Raw genomic sequence first — 12,103 nt, 5'->3', positions numbered from 1 at the left:
TTACGTCATATTCTCCACTTGAATACTCCACTTGAGTCAAAGCAATGGATGGCTTTTCAAAAAGGAAAACATATAATTTAATTGTCGCAAATATTCAAATATAATAAAAAAAATAGTCGCTAAGAAACAGGAAAAGGCGGACAAGCCCTGATTTTCTTCGTAGTTTCAAATCTCATACAAACCAATCGTGTATTTTCGACAGATATACGTTAATATAAGTTTATTTGATTAATTCGTATATTTTAACAACTTTGATTCGTTTAGGGATAGTCACATGTTAAACCACATTTTCGAAGGTAGAGAGAAAACGGCGGATAGCAAAAAGCATATTGCACAGAGCATATTGCACGGTTATTTTTAGAATATTTAAAATCCGATTTACTTTGTGACGTCATGTAATGAATTTCAGGATATCGTTAAACGTTTTGAAACAAATGATATCTGTGATCGATTATTTGACGAAAATAATCTTCAATTACAAAAAAAAAAAAAAAAGATAGATAAAAAGTAATATGTTGTTATTGTCAAGAAGACAATATGATATCTTTCAAACAAAATCAAATGACGATTTTGATTCAAATATGCATAATGGTCTGAAATTAATAATATAACAAATAAATCCTCTGTATAAGGTCAATACAGGATACATCGACCCAAAGAAGTATATCGACCTCGGACTTTGTCCTCAGTCAATATACTTCTTTCAGGTCAATATATCCTAAAATCGACCTCATACAAAGGCAATATTTGTATATTACAATATATGTAATAAAAAGATATCAAGAAATATCACAACAGTGCATAATATAAGCATAATATTAACTTTTTTATTACGTAATGTTGTAATTCAGAAATATATGATCATTATATACACAATTGGAAAGGTTTAAAGGGAATATAATCAAAAACAATAATAATCTGACACCTTTTAAAAACAAACAAATGATTGTCTCTTAACAAAAGAAAATTGTTCATAAATGGAAACTTTGAACGCTCTGTTTAATTGTTTTGTTGAAAGTTTGTATAACTGTGACAATAAAACGAAGCAGATATTTAGAAAGATTGAAAACACACCATTAGTAATTAAATAAAATATCTGCATTTGTTATTTTTGGTTTGAGATTTAAAACAAGCTTTATTTTGATGAATGAAAAATAAAAAAACTACAACGAGGATTAGCATAGGCTCATTCTGTAAACAACTGCACTATAATTATTATGTATAATGAGTTGAAATGGATTTTTTATAACTTTTAAGGAACACATTTTGTTTTAGCGGATGCAAATGGAGCCACAAAATGTGAGGAAAACGATTTGACATTTCAGTGTCTGAGGATAATAAGATTTTATGAAGAATTTTTGTGTCTTCTGATATAAGTCATGTTGCGGATTGTGATCATTTCTAGCCTTCTTATATCAGGTAATTTTCGTTATTTTGGGTGCAATGAAACCTAACAAGTAAATTAAATAGATGTTTATAATTTTACTGTTAAAACTTTTAACAAATGTAAACAACGCTTCATAAATATTGTACAACCGAGCCTATTTTTTCTGCATTTAAAATCATTTACCTTTACCAGATACGTTCAAACCCAAACATTTAAACCATTGGGAGGTTCGAATACGTAGATAAGTTATGAGTTGTATAGGAAACATCAAGGAAAATCAAATTCAACTTATCAAAATACAATCTCTAAAGAAACCACTAGTTTCATATTCAAGATTCGAAATGTACAAATTCAGATGTTTGTATTTCCTTAATATTTAATTACCAACCAAGAAAATTGTATTTGATAATTATAGAAGCTGTTTACAATCTTTCATCTATTCATTTTAAAGCACTTTATTTTAGAAAAAAAACTACGACTGACATCCGAACAGCTTTTATTCAAAGATAGTTACTTACTGTAGTGAAAAAACTATTACGTTAAGCGTTCATCGTAGGTTGAAAGTATCAGAATGCTTTCATTGTTCATAGCACACAACTTTTTTTCTGGAAGAAAATTTATAATGTATAAAATTGTAGACCCAATGTTTACTAAGCAAGAGCTAAACAAAAAGACCCTTTTTTGTTGAAAATGCATGTCTCATAAGCATTATTTTATATTTTTAGTCTTTGGACATAACGAAAATCAGTGTTTCATTCCAGAGAACAGGACGTGTCAAACACCAGGATACAATCTGAAAGGTAAAGAAATTCTAATTTGCAAAATTATTCTTCTTAATTTCTTTCCTTATACTGTTTGCCATTTTTCTATAGTGCCTTTTTGATATAAAGGAAAACATCGAAAACTGTTATCGAGGAAATTTAATGGGGTCAGTGACACTTATTTAGTCTTTGTGTAATCATACGTTTTTTGATTGAGTTAAGTCTGCTAATTGATATTTTATCGTATGTTTTTATATGTTGTGATGTTATGCTATTGTTTCAGAAAAAGGGAGAAGGTTTGGGCCCATTAAAACGTTTAATCCCGCTGCAAATGTTTGCACCTGTCCTAAGTCAGGAATCTGATGTACAGTAGTTGTCGTTTGTTTATGTTATATATACGTGTTTCTCGTTTCTCGTTTTGTTTATATAGATTAGACCGTTGGTTTTCCCGTTTGAATGGTTTTACACTAGTAATTTTGGGGCCCTTTATAGCTTGTTGTTCGGTGTGAGCCAAGGCTCCGTGTTGAAGGCCGTACTTTAACCTATAATGGTTTAATTTTTAAATTGTTATTTGGATGGAGAGTTGTCTCATTGGCACTCACACCACATCTTCCTATATCTATTAGAAATGCGGATATTGCTATATCAAATGATAATCAAATTACATTTCAAAACGTTAAAAAAAAAATCAACAAGATTTTCCCATCCAATGCAAAAAAAAAATAATAGGAAAAATCAACTTTATTGTAAAAGGAGACAACATTTATGATTATCATACCTCTTTTGTTGCTTGAAAATACTTCAGATCTGGTTTCATGTTGATGGTTTATACTCGAATGTGACCTACCGAATTTGACTAAATACTTGGTTTGTGATAACAAGATCAGCTTTACGAGTTCTACTTGTTGAGTAGGATCAGCTTATCATTCCAGAGCACTTGAGATCACTCCAAGTTTTTGGTTACATATGTGTATTATATTGTCTCATTAGTTAAAGAGAAATTTTATTAATGAAACTCATTTTGAAATTTTGCATTTGATTTAATGTGATGAATAATTTCATTCATTTTATTCTACAGGATGTTTATGTCGCTGTTTCAATAATATAACTGTCAATACAGATTATTTACGTATAAACTTCTCTAACTGTGTTGCCGTACTACAAACATGTTCGTTTTACAAATTATGGTTTGACGTGATTTTCATGAACCAAAACGGGAAGGTTATTGCTTTAAAAGAGGAAACATATGTGAATCACAAGAGGAATTCGAAAGAAAAATCGCAAGTAAGAATAAGTTGTATGACTTTACTGGAAATAAAGGCATTATTAGAATACCGCTATTCAAAAATCATAAATCGAATTGGAGAAAACAAATCCGTGTTACAAACTAAAACCGTAGAATGCATTATCTATAAGATATAAAATAACGGAATGAAAAATCCGTAAACCTCTCAAATCTCCATTCGTCTATCTATTTATGGGTGAAGCATGATGTTTCGGGGTTCATTAACAGTAAATAAATATGCAATGACCGTATCAAAGTATCAAAGATATTCCATGTCAACACAATATCTGGGCTGGTGTTATCATATGTGACGACGTTAGTGCCATCGACCAAGTGGTTGTAAATACTCATTAAAATGACAAGCTTATAATCTTAAAACGTCAGATGTGTGTTTTGCCTATATATGACTCTCCAGTGGCGCTCAAATCAAAATTTCAGGAATGAAGTAAAACAATATTTTAAACCAAAATTTCACAAAAAATTGTTTGAACATTAGGAGTTGTGGTTTGACTTTCAATGAGACAATTATCTAACAGAGTTCAAAGGACGTGGGGATATTTGAGTTGGTCCACCTTATGACTGACCAAAGAGAAACCTTAGTGTTTTAAATAATAATTTATTACTGTAAATTAAATGGCAATGGCGGTTTCCGATCATAATTTAGTTTAGACATAGCATAACATTTTAAAATAGTAATTTTGTAGTCCAGCTGTACATATAATATTGCAATAAGCAATTTTAATCTGATTTGCACTAGAATGGTATACGGATACATGTCTTAACGTGTTAATTTATAGGTTCTAGGTTAGAGGAAGACATGGCCCAAGTCTTTTAATCAAAGCGGAATCGACCCTCTACGATCGATATATAATATATAAATACATAATTGTATACAACGCAACGACTAATAAAATTTCACGAATGAACTAAAAAGAAAAGACATCTTCACAGTTATTATGAGTGTCACATTACTGTGCATAAAAAAACACACAACATCATATAACTATATCAGTAAAAACATTTTCTTGTAGATTTTTCCTTTGTACAAGTTAAGTAAACCGCTGGAAAGAAGAAATCCCTTCCACGACCGGGTCAATTATGTAAAATTACAGTTGATGAAAAATTACACTGTTTTGGTATGTATTTGACATTGTATGTAGGATCATTACTGTTTACTAAATACGAGAAAATTATATGACAGATGATGTTCTCCGACGGATCTAATATGGTTATAAAAGGCAAATACTTCAATTTATATAATATCTATATTTTTTGAAAATTCGTCCAAATTTAATATATCCGTTAGTTTATATTTACTCCCTGTATCATTCCCTACACTATGTCCTAGATCATTCAATCAATTAGGCTGTATAAATTAATGCTTCATTTAGTTAATAAATGCGTGTCCTTGTCGGCTTTATCTTATCTGAAATTGTTACAGAGCATATGCTGTTTTGTTGCTTAACATGGTAAACCTTACAGATTGGCCGTAGCTCCAGTTTTAACATTCAACGTTATGCCGCATTAACGGCGTTTTTATACCCGTATTGACACGTTACATCTGTGCTAGTACACGCTATAGTACTTTACAACAGGAGTGTAATCCTTACATCAAAATACATCAACATTGTAGAGACGTTACGATCAACATGACCAAATTTGTTTACTAGTGTCAATGAATATGTTCGTCGTACAGGATGATTTTATAGATACCAATTCAGAAAATTGAACCCATCAGGATTTCGTTACCACAAATTACTTAAAACCTCTACTAAATTCCTCCGTAGGTATAACGCTTTGGTTTAAAAGTTTGGTTGTACCTGTAAAAGATTATTTCAAACGGGATGGCGCATCCTAATTCTACGGAAATGTTGCTTACCGTACCGAAACTTAGTTCAATCCTGTTAAACTTATCGATCCTTTAAAAAAACTTATTATAAATGTTTACCAATTTAACACTGTAATTATATAATTGAATATTGTTTTTATTGGTATTAATATTGAATTTGTTATCAGTAAATTGAAAGCAAACTAAATGTTACATGTATTGTTATATACATATTCACATTCATGGATCTACAATCTGTCGATGCCCGTGTATTGGCATTGTACATGGTCATGTTTCTCACTGACTGTTTATGACGTCTTTACATTTAATCCATTGGATGTTGAATGTGTACTAATTGATAAGGTAGTCTTACAAAGATGCATGATTTTTTTATCAGTTGTAGGTTGCTTCGAACTGGATGTCAGCAACTGCGAGTACTCTCATATCAGTACTTATTGTCCTTTTGTTGCTGGGATATAAAATTACCCGGCCATTTCCACTCTGTGGTTTTGTTAGTTGTATTTCTATTTGTATTCATCTGATGGGTTCAGCCTCTTTTAACTATTTTTAGTTCGTTCTTATGTTGTAATGTTGCACCACTGTCCCAGGTTAGGGGAGGGTTGATATCTCGCTAATATGTTTAACCCCGCCATATACTGTATGTATTTGCCTGTCCCACGTCAAGAGCCTATAATTAAGCGGTTGTCGTTTATTGATGTGTAACATTTTTTTCCGTTAGCACGTGAACACAAATTAGACCGTTAGTTTCCTCGTTTGAATTGTCTTCCATTTGTCATTACGGGTCCTCTAATAGCTGACAAAACATTAAGGACTTTGATTATTGGTGTAAGGCTGTACGATGACCCATAGTTGTCAATTTCTGTGCCGTTTGGTCTCTTTTAGAGAGTTTGTCTCATTAACACTCATATCAAATCTTCTTTTTTGTAATAAGAGCTAGATTTTTATGCTGACAAACTAGGTTCATGTCTAATGCTCCAGACATTCGACCACATCCGCTATATAAACATATAACTTCAATTATCGTAATTTACCTTGTCATGTACGGCGAATCTAGATATTGATACATGTATTTCTTAATGCCCGCGTCACACTGTCCCGATTTTTACGCCGATGTCATCACGATTAGGGAAATTTCCAAAATCGGGACTGATCGTATCCAGATCGGGCTATTCGTAATGCAATCTTTAACCATCGTGGAACCATCGGCCACTTTTTCTAGAATTCGGGGACAACTTCGGGAAGGGTTCTTAATTTTTTAACATGTTAAAAAATCGCCGAAGGTGCGTCCGATGTTGAGGGTTCGTATTGAGTTCGTATCACCATCCTCACCATCGTAATGTCACCGGGAATGCATCTTTGAACATCGTATTGCATTCGTGTTTCCATCGTTTCCATCGGGCAGTTTTGACATTACGATGTCTACACGAATGAATCACGAAGCTACCAGAAGGTCTTACGATGGAAACACGACTTCGTGAAGACCTTGTAATACCGTCGTGTTGCCATCGAATTAAAGTACGAAGGCGACAAGATGGAACTACGACGGCAATAAATTCAGCTAAATGTAAGTTAATTTTCGCGCTAAAATAATTTAAAGTGCCAGTCGCGATATGCACTGGTCAGTTTGATACGACAGTTGAAAAAGACGTTAAAAAACATGGAGCTCATATCCTATGATTCTATCAGAACAAGAAAGACGACAGCGTTGTTTCTATCAATTCAAATAGAACAAGAAGAGCAGCTATTACAGGCTCAGGATTTACTTTTACAATCAAAATATTATTTTTTGTAAATTTTTCACATCAAGGAACACAATGAAAATCATAAACGCGCCTCATACACTAACACTGCATATTCATGTATATAGGGAAAGGCCAACTTTTTCTTCATTATTCTGATTTTTTATGTATCGTCTGAGTTGTTGTCACACGTACGTTTACTCCATAACCATTTTGTTTTCTATATGTCATATTTTGCCGCATTTGTTGCTTTCCCCACTTCTTTCCTTTTGTATATATTGTTATGATATTCTCCTGTAAAGAGCTCTTTTTAAATAAAAGGGATCAACGAACCCATTACCTACATTTAAGATAGATCAGTAAACATGGGCATAATTATGGGTGATTATTTAGACTAGTGCACTCATTTAACAGTTCAAACAAGGCAATGCCGAGCGGTGGCATCCCCTCGTATGTAACATATTGGGGACAAATATGAACACTTTATTTTTATATGACACATGCAGAAAATGGTAAATTGAATATGCATCTTTGATACATAAACTATTCTTTTAGAAATCAAACAAAAGAGTCAGTAACTGGAAATACCTTTAATATTGTCTTTAGAATAAGCAGGTAAAAAATGGAGCAACCAATTTCCTGTGTATTCTGCTATTTTAAGGAGAAAAAACAAGTCCATCTGCATGACCTTGACCTTTGACCTTGAACGTAAAAAATGTCAGATCATTACACGGAGGAAGTATATACCAAATGTGGTTAAAATCTTTTGAAGCATATTGGTTTGAGAGTGTCAACAAGGGTGGTATTGCCTTGTATTACGACTGCCACTGTGACCTTGACCTTTCAACCCTAACGAGTAATACCATACCAAGTTTTAAACATTTTGGTTCTAGAGTGTCCATAACAATTTTATCTACACGCAACTTACATGTAGTAGGCGAGGGTATGTTAAACTAAGTTTTATAAGAATAAGACAAAAAGATCGATTTCCCACCATGCATGGCAGACTTGTACAGAAACGATATGTTGTCGAAATTCTGTTCGTATCATAAAAAAGTTCAAAACAGGTAGAACGCATTTTTAGATCGTTTGTATACTTATCGTAAGCTGTACACGACGTCTTTTATACATCGTATGGCCATCGCGCCATCATCGTAATCAATCGTGTAGCCTTCGTAATCCATCGTGTAGCCTTCGTGATCCATCGTGTAGGCTTCGGTTGAGTTATGAAGCTTAAATAACCGTCTTCGGTTAACCTCCGTATGTCTATCTTTTGCTATCGTATATGATTTCGGCACCATCGTATAGACTTCGTTATTCATCGTACTTGCTTCCGTCACTTTTTGGTATTTCAACGAGATCGGGACCAACTTCGTACGAACTTACAATTTTCGCATTCGGGTGTCCATCGCATATAAAAATCGCGACAGTGTGACACGGGCATAAACGTGTGCAGATGTTATTTTATTATTCATACACAATGTACTTTTGTATTTGTTAGCAATGTAACTCAACAATTGTATTTACCGTATGGGATAATAGTTCAATTCATATATGTACATGAAACAAAATCTGTCTGACAAAACACGAAACAGTCCATAAGATAAGTCAAAATTGAAACAGACATTATTATGGTGCATGCATAAACAATGTGTGGTTATGTTGAGTAACAAACCATGACTATAATTTAATATAGACTCTAAGTGGTTATATTGAACACCACCAAACTTCTGATATTGACATTTCAGATTAAACCACACTGTACAGCATGTGACAATTCCTGCAGAAACATCAGACATTGTAAGTTCTGTAATAATATTAGAACATGTCATTGATAATTCATATATTGCTGTTCTGTTTTTGAAAGTTATTTTATGAAAATAAATAAGTAACAAGAATGTGTCCATAGTACAAACCCCACTCGCACTATCATTTTCTATGTTCACTGGACCGTGAAATTGGGATGAAAATCTAATTTGGCATTCCAATAAGACATATCATGTAATAAGGATCATCTGTACTATGTTTCAAATTGATATAGTCTTCAACTTCAACACAAACTACCTTTGCCAAAAACTTTAATCAAAAACTTTAGCCTGAAACTCGCACTATCATTTTCTATGTTCAGTGGGCCGTGCAATTGGGATAAAAAAAAATCCAATTGGTCAATTAAATAAGAAAGCTCATATCATAGGTAATATGTGTACTAAAACGAGTTGATTGGACCTTAACTTCATCAAAAACAACCTTGACAAAAACTTTAACCTAAAGTAGGACAGACGGACGGACGGACAAACAGACGGGCAAATGAACGATCAGATAAACAGACCAAAATAAAAAATACCCCTCTATTAGGTGGGCATACAAACAGATATTCAATCAATATTTTACAATTTAAAGGAGTAGGTCCGGTAAGGACCGATTTTGGCCTCAAATTTCAGTTTCATCTGACGAAAGATTTTGACCACTTTTTAAACACTTAAGTGTCTATTTCAAATGTTTCGATTAATTTATGTGAAAGATTTAAACTTATTTCGTCATTAAAAACGATCCGATTCAAGCTCAAATACGGAAAATCTACCAAATATGCGGAAAAATGTCACTTTTCAGATGGTTTTTGTCCAAAACGAAATTAGCCGCATCCGTGTTCATCCTCAACCTTTATATATGTTATGTATCATCATCAAATACAACTTCCATTTCAATATTTTGGATGAACACGAATGTGGCCACTTTCTTTATACACAGAAACCGTCTAAAATTTAAGTAAAATGATGAAATTGTTACGATTTCAGTAATTTAGCATGACTTTATGGTGCTAGTACCCAATATATGTGCATTGTATTTTCAAAAACAGTCCATATTTATGTAGCAGAACCATTTTACTATCCAATAAATAACTAAAAGTTTACATTTTAACAATTTTGTAAAACTGCCATATTTTGGGGCCAAAAAAGGGTCTTACCGGACCTACTCCTTTCAATCAGAGAAAAAAAAGGTCAAATGAAGTAATATTTGTATTCCTTTTTCAGATATAAAAGGTGTTAGAAAGTTCATGACATCAACTATACTGCCAGAAAATCCAAATAAAGGTGCCATTTGGATGCTTTTGGTAATCGTAGCAGGGGTCTTTTTACTATCTATTATGCTGTCAGTATTCATTTTAACCAGGAGAAGAAAACATTTTATTCCTAATACAGATAGTTCGTCAAGATTGATTGAACAAAACAGAAATGACCCGAACGTGTTCGGTATGTTGTATATCGTACCTTTATGTGATGCTGATCCGAAACATGTGGAGCATTTAGAGCAATGGTTTCATAATAAAACTACTTGCCGTCTTGTTCAACCTGAATATCTAATGGTGAGGTGTAACAATGGCAACCTGAATGTAGCACGGAATTTCTCAAAAGACACTGTTATCCTCGTCGTTCTTTCAAACAATATGGTGATAACCTTTTTGAGACAGTGTTATGATAATAGTAAAGACCCATGGAATGATTCTCATTTTTGTTTTCTACAAAATATTATTGAATCCATTGAATCATTTCCTTCAATGTATTTTGTGACGTACGACAGTGAAATGAAACGTACTGTCCTAGATTTTGACTCTAACAATAAACTTAATGATCTCATGCAAAGACTAATTGTAATGTCCAATTGCCCAGCAGAAAAAAAATTGCAATTAGACCGTGTTCTGAATTTTATATATATTTCAAACCAACCCACTATTGTTTAACATTGATGAACAGTTTATATTTTATATTTGCTTTATAGTTGTAGCTTATTAGCTATTAGCGCAATTCTTAACAATAGTTGACACACTTTTATTTTTGCTTCTTGTATATTTTATTCCTATCAGACATAACTTACTTGAGTGTTAATTTTATATTATATGCGTGTCAGTTTCTTTTGGTTTTAGATTGTCCAATGAAATGCTACCAAATGCATGTATCTTGAAAAAAGGAAGTACCTCACCGTTGTATATCAAAATCATTAATAGTTATTTCCTTTTTATTAAGCTCCAAATGACTTCAAAATCAGAATGGTTTTAAGTTAAATTGACAACATGCAAAAATTAAAATATACAATTGTTTTGGGTTTTTTTTGCCCGTTTTTATGCAATGATAGTTTCAATTTGTATGTCTGTAAGTAACACTTCTGGCAATATTCGCTTCTTATACTACTTTTATCTACTAAATTTTTATCAGAAGAGTTTGTCCATATCAAACCACCAAAAGTACATTTAGGTGCATTCAGTAAACAGTTATCAAAGGTACCAGGCTTTTAATTTGATACACGAGACGCACGCGCGATTCATCTACATAAGACATATCAGTGACGCTCATATCAAAATTTTTAGAACCGATGGCTGATTAATAGCTGAAAATCTGATTAGTATGTACTGTTTGTGCCTCTAGTTTCGTTGTCAGTTAAATTTCTTTCACAGAGTTAAAATCTGTGTTAGTTTAGAACTGTGTAATCTTCTTTTACATTGATTTAGAGATGTAAATCTAAAATCTAGATAATCCCGCCATGGGTACAAGCATCTAAAAATATTCTCAGTTTTATCCACAGTTTATTAATAATTACGTATCAGTTATACTTATGTCAACACAGTGATACTCAAGGCAACATAATTCAAAACCAGTACTAGATAGACGCATAGCACAATATTACTTAATGCTAAACCCTGTCTAGGAAACGAGGGAGATAAATGCCTTCATTTTATCCAATGTGGGCGTGATCACATTCAAATGTACCAATATAAACGTACCAGATGCGTTTGTTTGGTTGATGATGTCTTTTAAGTAATGCTCGAGGCCACCAGGTATAAGTACCTTTGAATATTAAAAAATGATAAAACATCTGAAATAAATCAATTATTTTATGAACAGCGGACTCAATCGAACAGAGATAGCTACTAGCTCACTAGACTGAGTCTGTATATGCATTCATAACATGTATTATCAGTGAACAGAAAGGTCATTAGGAAGAATAATAAGCTGATTTAAAAAAAAATGTAATCACAACTCTTTGTAAATTGAATACAATTATCACTGAATACATTGTTTGTAGTTA

At 32.7% G+C, this 12,103-nt stretch overlaps 1 protein-coding gene across 1 annotated transcript; it reads left to right on the top strand.

Moving 5' to 3' along the window:
- Positions 1 to 1,109: 1,109 nt before the first annotated feature.
- On the top strand, positions 1,110 to 11,844 carry LOC134707248 (uncharacterized). Its single transcript, XM_063566857.1, has 6 exons — positions 1,110 to 1,419; positions 2,113 to 2,187; positions 3,227 to 3,432; positions 4,465 to 4,569; positions 8,770 to 8,821; positions 10,054 to 11,844. Exons 1-6 carry the CDS (start codon positions 1,380 to 1,382, stop codon positions 10,758 to 10,760), a joined length of 1,185 nt encoding a protein of 394 aa, XP_063422927.1. The 5' UTR covers positions 1,110 to 1,379; the 3' UTR covers positions 10,761 to 11,844.
- Positions 11,845 to 12,103: the final 259 nt, after the last annotated feature.

This window comes from Mytilus trossulus, chromosome 1 (genome assembly GCF_036588685.1).
Source record: "Mytilus trossulus isolate FHL-02 chromosome 1, PNRI_Mtr1.1.1.hap1, whole genome shotgun sequence".
Classification (NCBI taxonomy): domain Eukaryota; kingdom Metazoa; phylum Mollusca; class Bivalvia; order Mytilida; family Mytilidae; genus Mytilus; species Mytilus trossulus.
The sequence above is the reverse complement of the archived record's forward strand: the minus strand, read 5'-3'. Positions and strand labels throughout refer to the sequence as shown.